The following is a 21,578-nucleotide window of genomic DNA, read 5'->3' as shown; positions in this document are numbered from 1 at the left end:
GCTAAAATGGCTGCCAGCAGCGCCCGGAGCAGCGCCCGGGAGGCGCGTGGCAGCGGGCCTTGCCCGCGCCGGATCCTCGCCCCTGCTTTCTCCTTAACGTGGAGCTAATAGTACTAACAGCAATAATATTTCAGGGCAGTGTCCTGGTTTAGAAGGATTTCCTGTCTGTCGCGCTCTCCTGGAGCCCCATTTGTCTCTGCCTCAGTCGCTGGCCCACCTCCATCTCTTTGTCGGGTTCTCGCTCGTCTTTCTGTCCCTGGGCTGGGTGTGCGCACGCGCAGCTTTCTGTCTCCACCTGGCCATTTTCGAAGGGCCGGGACCACTCTCATAGGGTGGACTCCAGGGCCTCGTCCATCTCCCCCAACTCCACTCTCTCAGGTCTGGAGAACTCCGTGGGGACTGAGTTGGTCCCAAGACAAGTTGGGGTCGGCATCAGGGACCGTTGACTGTGTGCCCCTTGCTGGGCTCCACATGGTGGTCCTGCAGCTCGCTGTGCTCTTCCTGAGTTATGAATCTGGGGAAGGACAGCCCTGAGAGGCATCAGGCTCAGAACCTTGGTCCAAGGAGGCCCTAAGGTGGGCTACCTACTGCCTTAGCCCCTCAGCTGCTCCCTCCTGCACCGGCTGGGGCTTGAATCAGACCCAGAGAGCCAGGAATCAGCCAAGGTGAGAGAGCAAGAAAATTCACATCCACAGAGAGGTTGCCCTCCTGGGTGCATGGGAGAAGGTCCGGTGGGCTCTCTCCAGAGCAGAGTGACACTAGCAGAGTGGTGGTCCAGGCTGATATTCCCCATCCCTAAACACACCATGGGGGTGAGTGCAAAGGGAGATGTGGAAGGACACACCTGAAACCCAAGAGAGTGAGGGGCCCTATTAGCACTTTCCTTCTAAACCTCCATTTTCTTGATTTGTGGCAAGATTTATTATTTTTTTTTTGAAATTAGAAAAAAATGAAACAAGATAAAGGATGGGGTAAGTGAGGCCTGAAACTCCTGGGGGCAGCCTGTCCTTTTCCCACCGGCCACTTTGAGGCAGGAGGCTAGGAACTTGGCCCAAGCTGTGGTAGGGCCTTGGCATTGAGAAGGCTACTGTTCTGCCCACCAGCCCCAGCACCCGGGGTGAGGCTCGCTCTCCCCTCCCAAGTGACTGTAGGGTCCCCCCACCTCTATCTCTTGGGCCCATGTTGCTCTTCAGGAACCTCCTTGCTGGTCACTCCCCAACATGAGCAGCTTGACTGGGAGGCTGGTAGGGGTTAGACTCCCCAACCAGCAGGCTGACTGCAGGGTGGTGGGCAAGACCCAGGAGGCAGGGTCACTCCAAACAGTTGAGTGAAGCCCTGGCCAATACCAGGGCCCAGTTTTCCAAGGCCACCTCATGTAGTCCCCCTGTGAGCAGCTGATTCTTTACCAAATGCCTGCCTTTCTCCTGCCCCACAACCTGCCCTGGCCCCCCTCTGCCACCCTCTCGCCAGCTGTCGTGCCCAGGCAGGCATTCTGGAGGTCCCCGTTGTGCCCCTGGCACACAAAGCTTTGAGGATCTGGGGGGCAAGGGTGGGGGGCTTTCCCAAGCTCAGCAAAATATTCACACACACACTCCACCCTGCCCCCAGCCCTCTGTGAGCTCCCACCACACAATGGGCCCTTGTCTCGGGGCTCCCTCTGAGCAGCTGTGGCACTGGGGCATGAGACAGCCCAGACAGGCTGGCACAGAGCGGGCGACAGCGTCAGGGCAAACCTCCCCCCTCCGTGTTGCCAGGCACTGCCTGTAAGCATAAAGGTGAGGTGGGGGTGGCGCAGGCAGACAGGACTGGCTCTAATTAATGAAGTGAGGGAAGGAAAGGGCTGCTTCCTCTGGAGCTTGAGCTGAGTAGAGAATGGGGGACCCTTGGGTCCATCCCAGCTGTGCAAAGAGACAGTCGCTGACTTCTCTCCTGGGCACCTCCTTGCCCTGACTCTCGGCCAGTGCTGCTCAGCCATGGGCAACTTGCCCCGTGGGCACATCAGGTAGTGTTTGGAGACCGGTTTTTCAGTTGTCAACTGGGGTGCTACTGGCATCTAGTGGGTGGAGGCTAGAGATGCTGCCAAACACTCTGCAGTACCCAGGATAGCCCCACCACACAGCCATGGTAGTTTCTTCCCCCTCCTTTGCTGTCCTCAGTTTCTCTGGGCTGCTCAGGGCTGAAGCTGTTTACAGGGCTGGAGGGGCAGCTGCTTGTCTGCTGTGGGGCACTTTGGTCTTGACTCATCCCCTCCTTTGTGTCTCCTGCAGAATCCGGACAATCAGATAGTTCAAACCAGCAAGGAGATGCGGACATCAAACCACTGCCCAACGGTCAGTGTCCCCTGTCCTCCTGCCATACCTAGCCTCCCTGGCCTGCTGTGCCCCCCACATCCTCCCCACACCCTTCTCTGCTCTCCCTCGCCCTGGCAGACCTACTCCTGCTGTTCGCCTTCACTCAGTCCTTTGACTAAAGTCGGGCTGCTGTCCTGAAGGGAGCGTACCCCCAGTTAGAGGCCATGGACACCTGAGGACCCCTACCCCGAGGGCCAGCCTGAGACCGGGACGTGGAGCATGGGATGCAGCAAGCGAGGGTGGGGAGAGCTTTGGGGAAACAGGCAGGCAACCCCTCCTGGCCCTTTCTCACTCACTTGCCCTTTTCCCTCCTCAGGGCACTTAAGTTTCCAGGACTGTTTTGTGACTTCCGGGGTCTGGAATGTGACGGAGCTGGTGAGAGTATCACAGAGTGAGTCCTACCTTCTGGGCCAGGGCTGAGTCGACAGGGGTTGGGGTGAGGAGATGGGACTTGGACTCCATGTAGACCCCCCACTGACGGGGTCTTGGTTGGGGAGGGGGCAGTCTTTCCTGGGACACTCTCTGCCTCATTGGCACCGGGCTAGGTGGAATGGAGGCATTCAGAGAACCCCACCTCTAACCTCCACTGCTTTGGAGGAAAAACTTACAACCAAAGGCTTTTCCCAACCACCTCCAGCCAGGAGATTTCCTCAGTAAGCCTTCACAGTGAACTCACCCCAGGGCTTCTGGGGAGCTGCTCATAACAACAAAACAGGCCCCACTGGACCTCCCACACTGTCTAAACCTCATCACACTCTTGCTTCTTCCCAGCTCCTGTTGCGACAGCATCAGGGCCCAACTTCTCGCTGGCAGACCTGGAGAGTCCCAGCTACTACAACATAAACCAGGTGACCCTGGGGCGGCGGTCCATCACCTCCCCTCCTTCCACCAGGTGAGCCCAGCCCCCTAGGCCAGCTCGGTGCTTCAGGCAGCTATACCTCTGTGGCCTGGGTGCTTCAGAACATCACCCTGTGTTGAGGGTGCTGGCTCCAGAGCCAGAGCCCACTGTGCTCCCCACCCCCTGAGCCTCCTGCTTTGTGCTGTCCCAGGCACTCGGCCCTGGGAACACAAACCCATACAAGGCATGGCTCTGCCTGGAAGGTGCTCCCTTTGGGGACTGGAGAAGGCCTCTCTCTTGGGGACATGACACTTGAGCCCAGACATACGGGGGCTGCTACAGGCATGAGTTGGATGCTCCAGGTAGAGAGAGCAGCCTCCATCCCAAACAAGGCTTCACGGGCTGGCGAGACTACCCCACTGAGGACTTTAGAGGCCAGAGGAAGGTGTTTAGACTTAAAACCCCCTGAAAAGTTTTAAGTAGAAGATGCTGGGGATATGTGTTCCAGAAAGCACTTCTAGAAACAATGTGTGTGGGTAGGACTGACAGCCAGTTAGAGGCCATTCTGCCAGGCTGGAGGGGAGGAGGCCCTGAGTCAGGTAGGGGATTGGCATGAGTGGGAGGGATGGAGTTGAGAGATGTTTGGGAGGTAGACACAGTAGGCCCTGGTCAGGGCCAGTCATGCAGGGCAGGGTGGGATCCTGTCCCTTTTTAAAAAAACTTGGACATTTTCATTCATTGTGAGATTTAGGCATTCATTTTGCATTAAAATATATTTTCACATTTAATCCTACTTTAATATAAAATAACATAATATCTTGATGACTGAGTTTTGTGTCACCTCCTGGCATCTTTGTCCCTGGCCAGTGCCTTACTTGCTTTGCCCTGGCCATGGGAGCTGATGGTAAATAGAAGGTGGGGAGAGACCAAGGAAGCAGTTGGGGGTTTTGCCCAGCTTCTTTGACGTGGGCAGCTTGGCAGATGATGGTATCGTGGACTGAGAAGGGGCTTGAGGAGAAGGAGTGGGCGGGCTGGGCCTGCAGGGCTCTACGTCTGGTCTCGGGAGGTGGGCACACAGCGAGTGCCCTGCAGTGCTGATGTCGGCGGGGACCCGCTCCCCACATGGAGAGCCATCAGTGCTGGCTTCCTTAGCCTGAGCACCAGTACCTCGGCTCACCCTTGGCCCACCTGATCCCTCTCCTCCTTCCCCAGCACCACCAAGCGCCCCAAGTCCATCGATGACAGCGAGATGGAGAGCCCTGTCGACGACGTCTTCTATCCTGGCACAGGCCGCTCCCCAGCAGCTGGCAGCAGCCAGTCCAGTGGGTGGCCCAACGATGTGGATGCAGGTATGGGCGCCGCACGGCCCGACCCAGAGCAAGGGCAGCGTGGAGACTCTTCTTCCCCCTTAGATTGCCTGGCAAGCCTCCCACCGGTTCCTCCTGCTATCAGTGGTACTACCTGTCTTCTCACCTCCCGATCTTGCAGAGCAGGGCAGACCAGGAGAGCAGAGGCAAGGAGCTGGCCTGTCACTGAGTGGGCAGTAGAGCCCACAGCCATGGCAGAAGGAAAGTGGAGGCCCTGGCACTGAGCCTCTGGTCCCCTGCAGTGGGGGCTGGGGCCTCCTCTTCAGACCCTCCTCGGCTTCCTTCTCTTGGTATTTGTCTAGAGAGGTTGCCCCAGCCCTACGATCTTCATGGTTTAAAGCACATTCTCAAACTGGGCACTACTGGCAGCGTTCTCTGTGGTGGTGCCTTTCTGTGTACTACAGGGTGTTGAGCAGCAGCCTGGCCTCCACCTACTAGATGCCAATAACTAACCTCCTCACCAGCTGTGATGGCCGAAAATGTCTCTGGACATTGCTGACCGTCCTCTGGGAGGGACAGAATCTTCCTAAGTTTAGAACCACTGGTCTAAAGGGCCCAGCTTCACAGAGAGGAGCAGAGCCTAGTGCAGAGGGAGCAGAATGGCTGTCAGGCCTCCCAGTCCTCTCTAACCATCCTCTTCCTGGTGAATTCACCCACATTCACCTCCAGTCTTGATGGGAGGTGTGGGCACACCTGGAGAGCCCAGCTGGAATTGGAGGGGTGTGCATGTGTGTGTGGTACACAGGTGTGTATAAGGAGGCTGCCTGCAGGATGCTTCTGCCTAACACACTGTTGGTGCAGCCTGTGTGTGTCCTCAAGGTATGGATGTCTTGGGACCAGGAAGTGCGGACTTGCATGTATAGGATGCACATGGGGTATGTCTGCTCTGGTCAAGCCTGGGGGCAGGGGCTTTGTTCTCTGATGCAGGAAGATGAGGGTCTGTCTACCTGATGGTGTTTTGCTTGGTGTTTTCTAGATGTTCCCCTACCGGGAAGGGCCTAGTGGATGGGCAGGGACCGGGACCCGAGGATAAGCAAGACTAAAGGGTGGGGAGGTGCTTCTGCTTTCCTGCTGCCCCAGATGAGCCTCCTGCTTCTGCTCTCAGAAACCTGGGAGGAGGAGAGGAGGGCTTGGGTTGAGGGAGAGGGCTAGACCACTAGCAAAGCTCAACTTGCGAGACAGCACTCCAGCATGACACTGGGTGCCCCTCCCAGGGTGTTCTCATGGCCAGCGGGGACCTGGGCCAGCACTGCCCAGATGCTTCCCTGGGGGAACCTCAGGAGATGCAGAGAGAAGGGGTTGACAAGGCCCTGAAGACTCCCCAACTAGGGCCTCAGTTAAATGTTTCCTCAAGGACTCCTGTGCCTTGAGGGCTATGTCCACTGCTGGATCCTGGAGCATGGGCCCCCGGGTCCCTCTGCCCAGAAGTGATTCCTGAGGAGCCCTCCCCTCCCCAGTTCCCACTCTCTCCTTTCTTGGCTGTCTGCTGTTAAGCCCCCCTGTTTCTGCTCCTTCTGGCAGTCCTGCTATGCATGGGCCCCCAACATCCTCCTGTAGCACCCCTAATTCCCTTGCTTTCTCCTCTTTTCCTCCGTACTCACCCCCTCCCCCAACCAACCCTGTGTTGTTTCCCTGTGCAGGGACAAATCGCCAATTAAGCAGCCCAGCTGCAGGACTGGGAACAGCTGGGGAGGCGATATGCGGCCGTGGGGACAGCTGTGCACAGCTGGTGGGGGCACTCCCCCGCCCCCCATCGTGCCAGCTATCAGGTGGCACACAGCTGCCGCCAGATAACACCTCTGCTGGCGGCTGGGAGTTCGCCCTTCCCCCCACCCCTTCGCTCTGTGGTTAAGACAGCTCTTATTTCTCTGTTCTGCAGCCGCCCCCCACCCCCACCACTCCATCCAAACTGATTCAGTTTATGTCCCAAAGATGACAGTTCTGGAAACCTGCCCTGACTCTACCTTACTCCTCCCAGCCTGGGCACAGCCTTAGGACAGGAGACAGGAGGGGCCTAGCCTGGGGGCCCTGCTTTGTCATAGCATCCTTTGTATGTCATGCCCACTGGGCAGAGATGACCTTGGGTGTCAACATATCAGGCCCCTAGAAGCAGAATTCAAATGGGGTGTTCTCTGTGTCCCTGCCTCCTGCTGAATACGACCCCATCTCTGGTACCTGGAGCAAGCAAAGCCCAGGAACTACCCATCCTATGACAGTCCAGCATCTGAGTCCCCTGGCTGAGGGAGTCCTTTCCTGTCTAGCTGTGTCCCCAGCACCCACCCAGGCCCTCCAGCCTCCTCCCTGCTCCCTTGTCAGATGTTGTATCTCCACTGTGGTCCCTCCCAAGGGCTCGTGGTTATCCCCTGGCTTCTTCCCATCATAGCCACCTATAGCCCAGGGCCCCATGGAGCAGACCCCAGCCTGTCCCTCCTCAGAGGCCTCCTCATTCTGCAGCTGGCTCCCCGGGGCTCCTCCCAGACACCTTCCCTCCCTGTGACCTTGCACTTCCCACTTTCATTCTGTGCCCCTTGAGCTCGTTATCTGCTTGTCAGGTGGGCAAGATGGGCCCCCTTGCTCACTCCTGGCCCAGTGCACTGAAGGGCCTTATTTTCCTCCCCTGTCAGAAGCAACCGAGGCCCGGATGGTCTGCACACAGGGCCTGAGAAACAGAGCCATAATCAGGCGAAGGAGGCAGAAGGGAGTCTGGTGGGGAAAGGGGCCGCTGGGAGGGGGCCCGAGGAGAGCAGGAGTGAGCTGCTGGCTTCCCACCTTCCCCTGCACCCTCCCTTGCCCAGCTAAACCTGCCCTGTGTTGCTGATTCCTCCCCCCAGGCCCGGCTTCTCTAAAGAAGTCAGGAAAGCTGGACTTCTGCAGTGCCCTCTCCTCTCAGGGCAGCTCCCCGCGCATGGCTTTCACTCACCACCCGCTGCCTGTGCTTGCTGGAGTCAGACCAGGTGAGAAATGGAGGGCCCGGAGGGGGGCAGTGGGGGTGGCGGAGGAGCCCTGAGGGGCAGCTGGCCAGGCGAAGGGGCCAGGGCCGCCCCTGAGTGACAGCCCCAAGCTCTCTGAAAGGGCCGTGGTATGGCAGTGGGTGGGCATGGGAACAGGCCCTCCCTCTGCAGCCGCACTTCCTCCAGAACCAGGCCAGCCCTTGGGCCTCCTCACCTTGTTCCCCAGCACTCTCCCACTTGCTTCTCACACCCTGTGTGCATGGGTGCCGGTGTGTGTGTGCTTGTGTGCTGTGTGTGCACGTGGGCATGTGTGTTTGCTTACGTGTATGCGCAGGTGCTGTGTGCATGCATCAATGCATGTGTGCCGGTGTGTGCGCGTGCATGTGCGGCACAGGCCTGTCCTGAGGCCTCCTCCCACTTACCCCCGACGGCAGAGGCCTCGGGCCCATTCCTGCCCAGCTCTCCTTTCCTCCCACCAGCTGTGGGTGGGAAAGCACAGGCTGCTTCCCTCTGCCCTCCTTTCAGCTCTTCTCTCTCAGCTCCTGACAGCCCAGGGTCTGTTTTGCAGCACCAGCCCAGGTTGGTGTGGGGCACAGATTGAGAAGAGTATTTGTAGGCACCCAGACTCCCTTCTTGAGGCCTCCCTTCCAGACAGGAAGAGCTAGGCCAAAGGGAAGGTGGCACCTGGGCTGCTCTCCAGGGAAAGGAACCGCCCCACAGCCCCGGGGGCTCTCTGGCTTCAGTCTCACAGAGAGAGTGCTTGAGAGGAGGACACCTCCACGTTCAAGAGGGGATGGAATCGAGCAAGAAGCTGTGGCAGCTGAGCCCTCTGCCTGCTGCTCCCTCACTTGCTTCTTCCCTCTCTTGGCACCCATCTGGCAGAAAGAGGCCTGGACTTTTCCTGAACACTTCCCTGTGTCCACCCACCATCTCCTGGGCCCTGCTATAGGACATGGAGAACAGTGAGGTTTACCCTCCCGGCTTCTTCCTCAGGGCCTCCTGGCTGGGAGCCCAGAGGCAGCCAGCAGCGGGGCAGGGCGTGGTGGCCACAAGGTGGGGGCGGGGAGCCCAGGCCCTCTGTGCAGGCAGCGGGAGGGCAGCAGGCCCTGCTCGACTCAGCTTTTATGAACTCCAGAGAGAAGCCAAGTTTCTACAGCCCCCCTAATGAAACTGAGAGCAAGAGCAAGCTGATTGGAAACAGACAGGATGGGGAGGACTTGGCCAGGGAAGAGCTGGGGCCTACTCTGGGGTGGGAGTTATACGTTCGAGGATGCGTGTACTAGGACGATGCGGCTGAGCACTTAAGAATGTGGCCTGAGCAGCAGCCGCCAGGTGCACACCCACTCAGGCAGGAGATGTGTGTGCGCGCACTGCGGGGGCCCACCCTGCACGGGCGCAGGGCCGTGTGTTTATCCAGAGCCCCACGGAACTGTCTGCCTCCTCTCATCCCTCATCCAGGCTCCCACCCAGGCTGGGCCCAGGGTGAGGTGAATGAGGCAAAATGTAAAGGAGCGCGGGGTGGGGGGGAAGGGTATAGCGTGTGCTTAGCACGCATGAGGTCCTGGGTTCAATCCCCAGTACCTCCATTAAAACAAACAAACAAACAAACAAACAAACCTAATTACCTCCCCACAAAATAAAAAAAAAAATTTTTTTAATGTGAAGGGGCACCAAAAAACTGAGTCATCAAGATAAAAAATATTTTAATGCAATATTTCTAAAAATTAAAACTACTGCAAAAAAATATGATGAGCAATTATCAGTATTTTAAGCAAAAGACAGGACAGACCTTGTGCTTGCAAGACCCTGCCTTGTTACCTCACCCTAATTCTGGCCCTGGTTCCAATCAAACTTTATTTTCAAAGATAAGCAGCTGGTCTGTGGGCCCTAGTTTGCCAATTTGACTTTTTAAAATACTGCATTAAAATTTTACTTGCCTTGATTTTACCGAGTTTTTGGGGGCACCATTTTAACTTTCCTTCTAGAGGCCAGTGCCTCACTCTCCTCACCCAGGCCCCTGCCCTGCTCCTGCCCTGTTCTCTGGATCCTGAGCTCCCTGACCAGCAGTTCTCCTTGTCTTCAGGGGTCCCCTCCACACCTCCCACTGCCTCCTAGGCCCTGACGATGCCCTTTTCTTCCTGCCATATGCACACAGGGAGCCCACGGGCCACAGCGTCAGCGCTGCACTTCCCCTCCACATCCATCATCCAGCAGTCGAGCCCGTACTTCACACACCCGACCATCCGCTACCACCACCACCACGGGCAGGACTCGCTGAAGGAGTTTGTGCAGTTTGTGTGCTCGGATGGCTCGGGCCAGGCCACCGGACAGGTGAGTCCAGAGGACCCCAGAAGCCCCACTACAGCTCATCTTTGCGTCTGTCCGTCTGTCTCAGGGCTCATAGGGAGAGGGCCCAGAAGCCGGGAGCCCACCTGAGGCTGGAGCAGCGGAGAGCCAGTAGTGCCGAGCACTTCAATCTTCTGGGTCTGGGTGTAGGGGTCTATGTATTGGGCACAGGCCTGTCTATCATGGTCCAGACAGGTGGGGGCAGTAGGCCCCTTGCTTTCCTTGCATTCTCTTGCCCTAGCAGGACTGTGCCCATGATCTGTCCAACGTGGGCCTGGGCCCCTTAGCTTCTAATACCCTCTCTTAAACCTCAGGGCTGCAAGGATTTGGTAGGTTCCAGACCAAGATTTCCCAGCCTTGGCACTACTGACATTTGGGGCTGTTCATTCTCTGTTGTGTGGGGATATCCTGTGTGCTGTGAGGTGTTGAGCAGCATCCCTGGCTCCCACCCACTCAATGCCAACATCACCTCCCCTCACTAGTGGTGTTGATCATGAGGGTCTCCAGATTTCAGTGTGCCCAGGGGGCATGACCATCCCTGGTGAGAAGTCCCCGGTAGAGGGAAGGCCTCGTGCTACAGGGGCTGTCATGGGGACGCCTGTTGGCAGGACTCTTAACAAGGGGTTCTCAAGTCAGTCACAGTTCTGGGGTGAAGGCTTTCTGCTCCTCAGTCTGAGAGTGAGACTGGCTCCGCATGGATCTCGGTGGCCCCACTGCCCTTCTCTATCAACGAGCCCTAGGTTCCGATCACTGATGAGCAGAAACACAGGGCCATTCAGCAAAGGAATTATCCCAGACGGTGGTGGGCCAGAGGTGACCCTTCAGTGGGACAGTGGTCCTTATTTAGTCCCTGGGAAACCATTCCAGGTTGGGCCACGGTGGTCTCTAGACCCCTGGGAATGTTCTGGAACCCCTGCAGCATGCTGTGCTATGAGAACTCACAGCTCCTTTCCCTAGGCCAGTCCAGCCTGGAACTCCGCTGTGAGAGATCAGGTAGGGAGGAGACTCAAAGTGCAGTGTTAGGGAAAGGCATTTGGAAGCCCACACCAGAGGCAGTCCAGGGAGAGGGGTGGGCAGCCCTTGGCTATCCAGCCCAGTGCTGCCTCAGGCACGCTGCGCGGTGCTGGTGCATTGATCTGGGGCAGGGCCATGGCTGGGCCTCCTTGCTCTTGCTGTCCAGGACGGAAGCCAGTCCTCTTCCCTCCCTTCTGCTCTTCCTCCTTCTTCCACTTTTCTCATCTCCTTTCCCCCTTTGCCCTGCGAGGGTTTTTCTTGTTGGCTCTGCAGCTCCTCAGCACACTCAGAGCTTTGCCCGCCTCTCTGGACAAGCTCTGTCCACTCTTAGGGGTGTGGAAGGAAAAGTGGACCTGACTTGCAACAGCTACTGCACCTCCTTCAGAGATGCCGGCAGAGTCTACAGGAGCTGCCAGATCCCAAGGGGCCTGGAGTCTGGAATATGGATCAGAGAGACCAGGAACCCCACTGTGCCTGCTTCTCACCTACAGAGGCAGCTGGCGTTTGGAATCAAAATGAGACCAACCTGGAGGACTGATTTAGCCCAAAGAACCAAAGCTAACCCATGGACCCTTGGGAGTGTGGGTCCGTCCATCCCTGGACATCCTGTCACCCAGGTCCTTAGCCTCTCCCTTTACTTGATCATTCAAGATCAAGGGCTCACTTGGCCTAGAAGGTCATTTTCTCAAGGCAGGTCCTTGCTCTGAGTAGACCACAGACAAAATGCTACCGACAGGGGAGCAAATGCCACTCTGGTTAAACAGAGAGTCTAGTTTGGCTGGAGCTCTCTGGTTTCCTCTTGTGCCCAGGAGCTGGGGGCGGGTGAAATTCTGCAGTGAGCCTGCTCCGTGGGGCCTAGCTTCTGAGAGGAGGGTAGAGAGGGCACCTCTCTAGCTATGGGGGAGTAGAGAGCTAGTGGGCCTGGGCTCTGTAGCAGACCTGGTGGCAGGGGACGGGAGTCCTGGGCTGTGCTTGCTCCGTGGCCACCTCCACAGTGGCAGTTCTCAGTCAGCATCTATGAGAGTCACTTGGAAGGCTCACTAACATGCAGGTGACTGGGCTTCACCTGATTCTGATTCAGCAGGTCTGATGTGGGACTGAGAATCTGCATTTCTCCCCAAGATCCCAGGTGATGCCGCTGCTTCTGGTCAGGGGACCCCCTTTGAGAACCACTAATCTAGGGACTAGAGGGGTAAATTCCTAACTTCCTTGAGAATCTGAAGTTATGGAACATCTTTGCAGAAAAAAATATATGAATACAAAATTTTACAGACAATTTGAAGAATGGTTCCCAGGTACCTCTATGGCTTGTCCTTAGTCCCCAGTGTAAGGCCTTGATTGAGAAAACCAAATCAGTAAAGGCCAAGGCCAAATGGAGACACCACTCAGAGGAGATGCAAAAGGCAGAAAGAGGATGCCTGGTTAGCTGTATTTCTGGCATGGAGGAGAAACCACCAAGCAAGTACGATGGAGAAGTTGCAGGGCCCAATGGGAGAGTATGACTCTGTGAGAGAGAAAGCTGGGTTCTAGCTAAGCCTCGACCACCAATGCCAGAATGGCCAGGCCCGCATCTTCACCTGTCAGATGAAGGAGAGGAGCTATCCCAGCCTCTAAGTTCCTTCCAGCCCTTAATTCACATGTCCTTAAGGCACCTCAAAATCACAAGACTTTGAGATTTTTAAAACCTCAACTTGTACCCCAACCAGAGCTGAGACATCCTTGTCAGGTTGCAAGTTGCTTCTAGCAACTGAATGTTGTAAATCAGCCGGTTTTACTGTCTGGCAGTATTGGACGGGGATTTGCTTTATCAGGCGGGATTAGCAATGTAGATCCTCCTCAGGGGAGACAGGCTGTGAGGACTAGAAGGAAGCAGAGGCCACCCTGTGGGAGCAAGGGCTGCCTGGAAAGCCCACATGTCCCAGCCACCTGGAGCTCAAGCTCAGGATGGCCTGGGGAGAAGGAGTGAGGCTGTGATCTGTTGGGATTGTTCCATTTCCTGCCCTGATGGAAGAACGACATAGGAACCAGATAAGTCGTGGAAAGGAGGGAAGGCAGCTGCCACTTGTGTGTCAGCATTACCCTGCAGGACTGGAAACCCTTGCCCTCTGGCCTGCTTTGTTGCTTGGAACTGAAGAGTCCATTTCCAAAATGACACCTGGCACAGTTTTTAGCCCAGGACACAGACAAGGACTAGCAGCATCCACTGCTTGCTTTTGTCAGGGGCCTCTGAGTGGGCAGGAAAGATCAAGTCAAGGGAACCATTTGGAGGGACAATGTCAGATCTAGGTCACTAGAGGTGAAGGATGGTGGGCAGAACAGGAGGTCAGAAGGGCATGGCCTGCACAGCTTAGTCATGAGGCTCTATGGTTTTCAAGTGCAGCAGGATGGATTAGTCAGTTCAGCTCAGTCAGTGGGACTGAGCTGCACACTTGAGCCACACATAGGTGACACTCTGCCTGCTTGTTGGGGAGCCTACTTCAGAAGCTCCAGCGGAGGTCAAGAGTGTCTTGGAAGAATAAGACAGAGAGAGCTGGGTGGTGGTTCAGGGAGTCTGGCTGGTCCCCATGCTGAGGACAGTGTTTTCTGAGCAGGCCTTGAAGGGTGTAGGAAAGGGGTCTTTGGACAGAGGGTTCTACAGTCAGCAGGTGTGCAGCCCCGACTACTTAGGCTGCAATGGGAAGTACTTAGAGGAAGGGAGTGTAGGAACAAGAATGGTGGAAGACCCCATCAGGGCTCTACCACCGAGTCCTTGAATGCCCAACTTGGGGGCTAATGTTTTATGTCAGGTGTAGTCGTCACTGTGGCGGGTTCTGGGGTCCGTGAGAAGTCTGAGCTCCTTTAGATTTTGGAAGAGGGTTGATGGTGCCTGCTGGAAAGAATCCATAGGATCCCTGCAGTCAGACAGACATGGCTGTGAATTTCAGGCCTTGCTAGTTACAGCTGGGTGACTTTGGATAAACCACTTAAATATGAAGAGCCCCAGTTTCCGCTGAAAGGGGGAGAGTAGAGCTACCCTTGCAGCAAGGTTTCTCAGCCTCGGTGCTGTTAACGTTCAGACTGATGAGCCTTTGTCCTGGGGGCTGTCCTGAGTGTTGTAGGGTGTTGAGCAGTGTCCTCAGCCTCCACCTGCTAGTTGCCAATAGCAGCCCCCAAGTTGTGCTAACCAAAATGTCTCCAGACATTGCCAATACCCCCTGGGGGGCAGGACTCTCCCTAAACAAGGACTGCTGCCTTACAGGGTGGTTGGGGGATTGGACACAACCTGAGTGAAGAGCCTCAGGCAGAGCCAGGTGCCAAGGGCACTAAGCTGATGAGCATACAGTCAGCATGGGAGAGACCCCTTGGGGGTCATTGTCAGTCCAGGAGAAATCAGAAAGGATAGAAGTATGGCCTGGCTGGAAACATCCAGGGTTGGGCCTTGCAGGGTTTGCTCAACAACAGAAGGGGGAGTACAGGAACCTTCTGAGGTCTTGAACCTGGGTGGCTGAGAGTGCAAAGGTTTGACCCACAGGAGAAGGGTCAGTTGAGGATGGAGAGCTCTGGCCTGGCCTCCTTGAGCCTGGGCTGTAGGTGGTCATCACGCACACTGCCCAGAGCAGCAGGAGGTATGTGCCCAGAGCTGCAGGTAAGCTGTGTCTGCAAGACGCCTGGGACCTCTTCCCATCCTTGTGGCGTCTATGTCCCCTGAAGCCCAAAGGCTGATGAACATAAAGCCACATTTGGGGTCTGGAGGAGGAAACTTAAGTTTAAGGCAGAAGAGGGAGTAAAGGACCATTAGTGAATCTGGTGACCCGGCATCCCCACCTTCTGAGAGATGTCCACTCAGAGAACCTTGTGGGAACCAGAGCTGCCAGCAGTGGGTTTTCCTCTCAGGCTGTTCTGTAGCAAATAGACCAGGACCCCATTGTCCTCAGGCTACCAGAGCCTGGTGTGAGCTCCCTGGCATCCCCCCGAGGCCATGACGCTGGTGGGCCTGTGGGTCTTGGTTTGGGTCAGCTGGCCCTCCCCCAGGGGCCCACAGAGAGGAGGCATGTGTGTGTTCAGGGGGAAACAGGGGGCAAGCTGGTGCATCTTTCCTGCTGTAGAAGTTCTTCAAGAGCATGAGATTCTGACGGCAGCTGCTCATATGGCTAGGTGGCACGTTTTGGTACCTAAAACCTGTTTCCTAAGCAATAACAAACCACCCGTCGGATATCCCCCCTTCCTCCCTCCCACAACGTCAAAAGAGGACTACAAAAAAAAAAAAAAAAAAAAAAGAGAGAGAAACATCTGAGAGACCAAATAGAGGCCTCACCCCCTCACCAACACTGTGCCCTGGAGAAGAGAACCCCATCTTACATCTTCCGCCGGGAGCGCCCGCTCTCAGGAGCGAGCTGGCGTGGCCGCGCAGGGGAGCGTGTGTCTGTGTGTGATGTGCCTTCATGCGTCACTCTATTTATGTTGTTCGCAGCCCAACGGTAGCGGCCAGGGCAAAGTCCCGGGGTCATTTTTGCTACCACCGCCGCCTCCAGTGGCCAGACCTGTGCCCCTTCCTATGCCTGATTCCAAATCCACCAGCACTGCCCCAGACGGCGCCGCCTTGACTCCTCCATCACCTTGTAAGTGGACGATGAAACCGAAACCACAACGCCCAGCGTCCCCAGCCCATCCAAACAGTCTCCACTGCAAAAAGAAAAGCCCCCTCTTTCACTGTCAAAGTCCCCCAACCCATTGTGCCACGGAGCCTCCCACTTGGACAAGAGCAGAGCTGAGCCCCCAACCACAGCCTCCCGGGCCTTAGTTGCACCAGCCAGCACCCCATGAGGCCCCCTGCCTGCCCACTGCTCCCAGCCGGGGCCCCTGGCCCAGGCCCCTCCGGGGGGCGGGAGGGGGAGCACAGTGGGGCGCACAGGCCAGGGGTGCTGGCCAGGGTGGGAGGGGGGAGGGGAGGCACAGCCATGCCATCTTCATGCCTAATTGCTGTTTTTTTCATTTTTCGTTTTTTCGTTTTTTGATTTTTTTTTTTGTTTCGTTGTGCCCTCCCCCCCCCACACCAAGAAAATTAAATGTGACCACAAGGCGACGCCACCACCATCCCCTTTTTGCCTTGCCCCCTTCACCTCCATTCTGGGGCCCTCAGGCCTCTAAAAGTGCAGCAGGCCAGCCCCTGATCCCCTCCCTTTCAGCCTTCAGTCTCACGTTTGGTTTCTCGTTGTTCCTCTTTTTTTTTTTTTCCCCCTCCGCTCCCTCTCCGTTCCCTCAATTTCTTCCCCAGGTTGGATGTTCCAAGGACAAGGGAGGGCTCTGGGCCTCGGCTTACTTCATCTCTTTCTCTCTCTTTCTTTCCTTTTTTTTTTTTAAGCCAATGACAAATTTTGTCAAAGGGAAGAGACAAATCTGGGTTGAGAGGCCCAAGGTAGACCCGACGCATGAAGGACAGGAGAGGCGGAGGGTGGGCAGTGTGCCGTCTGCGGGTCTGTGGACAGGGGTGGCAGCGCATCGGGTGCTCTGGGGGCTGGCAGGCTGTGGGCCAGGACTTCGCGACAGCGGCGGAAGGGGTGGCCCATCTCACCACTTTGCTCCGTCTCGCACTCTCTGTCTCACCTTCTTTTTCACAGTTTGAGTTCTTTTCCCCTCTCCATCCTCTTCATGCCATCTTCTCATTTGCATTCGCCATAAGACACGAAGTCATGGTCATGGTCATCGGAGGTGGGCAGGGTGGGAGAGGGGGAGCCAGGCTGCGGGGTGGCTGGGGGGCACTTATGGACAGAATGTGGAGCATGGGCTTCCTGGGGTGTATCTGGTGCAGGGAGGGGTGGGGGGGGAACTCCCAGTTAGCCTGTGACACTCCTTGTCTCCTCTGGGGGCATCCTCCCTCCTGGGGGTACAGGGCCAGTCCCCTCCCGTAGGGCTCCAGCCAGATAACCCGAGAGGAGCTGATGGGTATTTGGCCCATTTGCCCTTCAGGCCCCAGAACAGCTGCCCTCTGTGCCCAAGCCCCAGGGCTCTGGTAGGCCCTCCAGCCTCCTCTTCTTGCACCTTGGCCCATCTCAGGCCTTGGGGACCACAGGACCATTCATCCATCAGAGAAGGAGAATGTCTGTCAGGCCTGAACCTTGCCACCCCTGGGTCTGAACCAGCAGCCAGCTCCTAGACCCCTCTCTGACACTGTTCCACCCAGCTCAGCCCTCCGTTGGGACCCTTCAAGTTTCCTGAGCCACCAGCCCAGTCAGGGTGGTAAGTGGTACAGCACCCAACTAACCACCCCATTTGCAGAGGTAGTGGCCCAGCTGAGATGGCCTTCCCCAGACAGGGTGAGGCCTGTCTGCCAGAGCTTCCACACTCCTGGGCTCCCTCTTCTCCAGACCCAAGAGGCCAGTAGGCAAGCAACGGTACCTGCTGTGGGTGCTCTGGAAGGAGGGCGATCCCTTGCCCTGCCTAGTGCCTGTTTAGGGGACAGAACTAGGTCCATGGGACCTAAGCTAAAGCCTCCAGGGCCATGAAAGAGGATCCCTGGCTGAGGTGGAGTGCCAGGGGTAGGGGACAGTGTCTGCTCCTGGCCAGTGAGAGGATGAGGGGGCCCCTCCGGCCTGTCCTTCCCACTGCCAGCCTAAGCCTGGGCAGCATGGTCTAACCCAGTCTCTCCCTCTCTCAGCAGCCCCAAAGGGCAGTGCCCCGGCAGGCCCCAAGGCCTCACCGGGGTCTCTCCCTCTCTCCCCTGCTCCCCACAGCATTCGCAACGACAGGCGCCTCCTCTGCCAACCGGTTTGTCAGCATCGGACCCCGGGACGGCAACTTTCTGAACATCCCACAGCAGTCTCAGGTAGGAGGCCCTGCCCACCAAGTGGATGCAGGCAGGGGTGGGGGCATCATGGTGTTAGGGAAGAGGCCGGGATCCTTGGGGCCAATCCGGGAGAACGGGCTGGGGCAGGGCTCGAGGGCTCAGGCTTCTGCACGCCCAGCTGAGCCTGCCTCCCCAGGCAGCTTCTAGGCCCCCTGGCTAATCAGCTAATTGGATAATTAGCTCTGACAGCCCTGGCCCTGGGGAAGGCGGCCAAGGACCCAAGGCTAGAGGCGCTCTGGGCCAGGCCTGGTAGAAGCAAAGATGGAAGTGGGAGGCTCCATCAAGTGGAGGACAGGGTCTGCCCTGTTGCTTTCTTCCTGCTCCGGCTGTACACCCTGGCCCCTGGCCCTCCTCACTTCCCGGTTTTGGGTGGGCTGGGCAAGGGTGGAGGAGGGACAAAGGCGGGCTGGTGGGCCACATGCCCAGAGGCTCTGGCACTGAGGGTAAGGCAGGGCCTGAAGCCATCCTGGAGGCACCTCCCCCAAGTCCCATGAATCCTGTTAGAGGGGAGACCAGGCTGCTGGAGCCCCCATTTCGCACAAGGAAACACTCCCCGCCAACCCTCCTGTTGGAGGCCTCTGGACCCGGCTTTGCACAGGCATCTTTGCACACACACATGCATGCAGGCCCTCTCCTCGCTGTGCCTGTCCCCAAGAGGCTGGGAATAGCCTGCAGAGACCAGGGCCCTCAGGGCACAGGGAGGACCAGCTGCAGGAGCAGCGCAGAGAGGATTGAGAGGGGAACACGCAAATATCTTTTTCTTTTGCACATTTTATGAAAACACTGCCCTGTGAGCCCAGGGCCTTAGAGGCTTCCTCAGCCCTAGGGCCACCTCCTTCAACTTCTGCTCCCTCTCTGCTCTGAGGCCCAAGTCCAGAGAAAGTTGGTGGATGGAAGTTTTGTGTGTGTGGTTTAAGATTTTATTTTTTTCCCTTTTCCTTTCCCTCCCTTAAAAAAAAAAAAAAGCCTAAAAACTTTGTCAAACTTCAAACTTCAGAGCTCCCTAGTGGCAAGGAGGGGAGGGGGGGAGAACTTCAGCCCCTCCAGCTTCCCACCCCCTTTCCCCAGAGTCACGTCTGACCCGTCTGGTTTCCAGGAGCAACCAGACATGATGTAACACCCAGATGAACTTGAACTTGGGGGTGTTGAGAAGAAAAACAATGGCTCTGAGCAGGGGCTGGAGCCAGCCCCCTCCGCTCTGTGCCAGGGAGGCCGAGAGAGCCCTGCTGGCAGAGGGCAGGAGGGGGTGCCAAAGGAAGGGACAGCAGGCGGGCCTCCCCTCTTGGCTCTGGGCTGGCACCAGGCGGCAGGGCTCCATTGCTCCCGCCTGCCCACCCTCCCTCCTGCTATCCGCCCTGCAGCTCTGACTGTATTCGATTGCTGATGCTCACTCTCGGGGACCACTGCCACAAGCCCTCCCCGTTCACCCCATTTCCGCCTCTGCATGCTTTCCCTTCTTCACTTTCTCTGCTCACTTTGCTTGGATGTCCGGGCCAACTCAGAGTCTGAGGCAAGTTTGGGAAATAGTTTTTCTTCCCCTTGTTTCTACCAGGGGCCTTGGGCCTGGGCCCTGAGCAGGCAGGTGTGTCTGGGGATGGGGGGTGGAGGGGCTGGAGTCGGACAAGCTAAGCAGGGAGCCCTTGGGCCTGGGGGCAGGCAGGCGGCTGCAGCGGGCGCAGGGGGTACAGTGGGGGGCGGTTTCCACAGTAACCAGTGACTTTAGCTGATCTCTGGAGCACCAGATGGAGAGAGAACAATAGAATGAGGGAAGAAAAGAGAATTTTAGCAATTTTGTCATTCCCTGGGCAGCGCTTTTTACTTAGTTTTAATCAATTTTGGACCTGGCTCAGGAAGCAGGGAGGGGTGAGCAGAAAAAGCCACTCCGTGCTTGGCAGCAGATCTCCTGTTTCTGGGACCCATGGGGAGGCACCAGGGAGTCCTGTTGGAGCTGTCTTTGTCCCTAACTCCAGGCCTGGAACTGGAGTCTTCCTCCTCTGAGGGGGGCCCCCTCAATCTGAGCACTGGTGGTTGTCCCCCTGCCACCATGCAGCTCAGGAGACCCCCAAAGGGGCTAGCCTGGGGCCTTGGCATGATCTGCAGGCCCTCCCTGTCCAGTTGTCCCTAGCCTCTTTTCCCTCACAGGAAAGGGGAGGGGCAGGCTCACAGCCAGGCTGATGGTGTCAGGGTCCCCATGTGGTCTCCCCTTGGGAAAGGGGTGCCAGAGAACACTAACACCCAAGCCTGCAGGGACAGGGGGCTTACCCAGGCAGCTCCCCACCTCCTCGGGCCAGGACCGAAGCCCAGGAGCTGGCTGCTGAGCCATCCCTCCCCCGTCCATTCTGGGAATGCTGCAGACCTGGGTTTCCCCCACACCTTGCTAGGCCCCCATTAGCCTCCATTTTGCCTTTAATCAGTTGATGGGGTTGGACTTTGGGCAGGTGTTCCGGGAGCTCCACTACAAGAGGGCAGGTCTCCTCCGTGCACGTTGTCCAGCACATAGCAGGAAGTGTAGCATCTCTCTGCCCACCTGGTAAACGCTAGCAGTGCCCCTAGTCATTGTGGCAACCCCAAACCCCCACGTTTCCCAGTGCCCTCCATCTGCACTATCCAGTGGGGTAGCCACTGGCCACATGTGACTGTTTAAATTAAATAACTAACTAGAGAAAAATTTAGTCTCTGGGTCATACTAGGCACATTTCGAGTGCTTCGAAGCTGTGCATCATTGCTAGTAGTTACTGTGCTGGACACACTGGACAGCACAAACAGAGAACATTTCCACTGTCACGGGAAGTTTTAGATGATCTCCAAGACCCTTTCTTGCTTTTTTTCCCCAGTTTTATTGCGATATAATTGACCTAAAATACTGTATAAGTCTAAGGTGTACAACATAATGATTTGACTTACATACATCACAAAATGATGACCACAATAGGTTTAGTGAACATCTGTCATCTTATATAACCAAGGCCCTTTCTGACTCTAAAACTCAGTGTCTCCGTCTCCAAGTAGACGATGGCCTGCAGTCCCAAACCAGATCCTGAGGGGCAGGTCTGCCCTGCAGGCATAATCTGTGTGACCAAAACAAGTGTTTTAAATATTGGAAAATTTCACATGAAATTCTGTCTAGACTTTCTGCTTCTTTTGAAAAGTTGGCTGGTCTGGCCACACTAGGCCTCACCAGATGTGGCAGCCTTGGCCCTAGGCAGGGTGCGGGTGTCCTGGCCACCACAGACCCTGCCTCCTTGTGAACACGCCACACGTAGCAGTTAGGAGCATCAATTCTGAGCTGCCCCCTGCGTTGGAGTCCCAACTTGGCCATGTGGGCTGTGTGGCCTCGGGTAGATCAGCTGCCCTCTCTTCACCGGGCTTCTGTGCAGGGTTGGAGAGAGGATATAATGAGTACCTGGCGCACCCTCTGTAGTTAGCTCTGCCTGGCGTCTGCAGATCTGCGTCTGTGACCCAGAGCCTGGGAGAGGCCCTGAGATGCATTTTCAGGGACCATCTCCCCATTTTGCCTCAAGGGAACCACCAGGCATACCCAGGCACTGCAGACCATAGAGGAGGAAACCTCCCCCTTGGCCACGAGGTGGGGCCAGAGCCGTTTGTGAAGGGCACTGCCAGGCAGCCCAGTCCTGGAGTGGAGAGGGGGCATCCACCCTTGGTGTGTTTTGTGCTGAGTGGCTGCCAAAGCCCGTTTGTAGGAAGGTTGTGCCCCCTGCTGGCACCCTGAGGGAAGTGATGTCCACCCCAGGGAGCCTCAGGTCTTTCCTCAGGGCCTGGTGCAGGGGAGGGTATAGAAGATCAAGCCTGGTGGGCTACTGGTCTCTTCCCCCAGGCTTACTACCACTAGGGACTAAAGCCGTGTGGTACCCACCCCTCCTCAGCTTT

General features: G+C 56.8%; 1 protein-coding gene across 8 annotated transcripts in view; it reads left to right on the top strand.

Annotated features, from left to right (window-relative positions):
* Positions 1-21,578, top strand: part of NFIX (nuclear factor I X) — a 96,430-nt gene that overhangs the window by 70,143 nt on the left and 4,709 nt on the right. For 4 of the 8 annotated variants that reach the window (XM_032465499.1, XM_032465500.1, XM_014551199.2 and 1 more), the window contains 8 exons: positions 2,268-2,330; positions 2,668-2,742; positions 3,123-3,243; positions 4,402-4,538; positions 7,388-7,510; positions 9,663-9,838; positions 15,318-15,465; positions 17,578-17,669. In XM_032465499.1, the coding sequence (XP_032321390.1) occupies positions 2,268-2,330; positions 2,668-2,742; positions 3,123-3,243; positions 4,402-4,538; positions 7,388-7,510; positions 9,663-9,838; positions 15,318-15,465; positions 17,578-17,669 (935 nt within the window). The remainder of the gene's footprint in view (positions 1-2,267; positions 2,331-2,667; positions 2,743-3,122; positions 3,244-4,401; positions 4,539-7,387; positions 7,511-9,662; positions 9,839-15,317; positions 15,466-17,577; positions 17,670-21,578) is intronic. The other 4 variants (XM_014551200.2, XM_014551202.2, XM_032465501.1 and 1 more) reach the window with 4 other exon arrangements.

Source organism: Camelus ferus, chromosome 22 (genome assembly GCF_009834535.1).
Source record: "Camelus ferus isolate YT-003-E chromosome 22, BCGSAC_Cfer_1.0, whole genome shotgun sequence".
Taxonomy (NCBI): Eukaryota; Metazoa; Chordata; class Mammalia; order Artiodactyla; family Camelidae; genus Camelus; species Camelus ferus.
The sequence above is the reverse complement of the archived record's forward strand: the minus strand, read 5'-3'. Positions and strand labels throughout refer to the sequence as shown.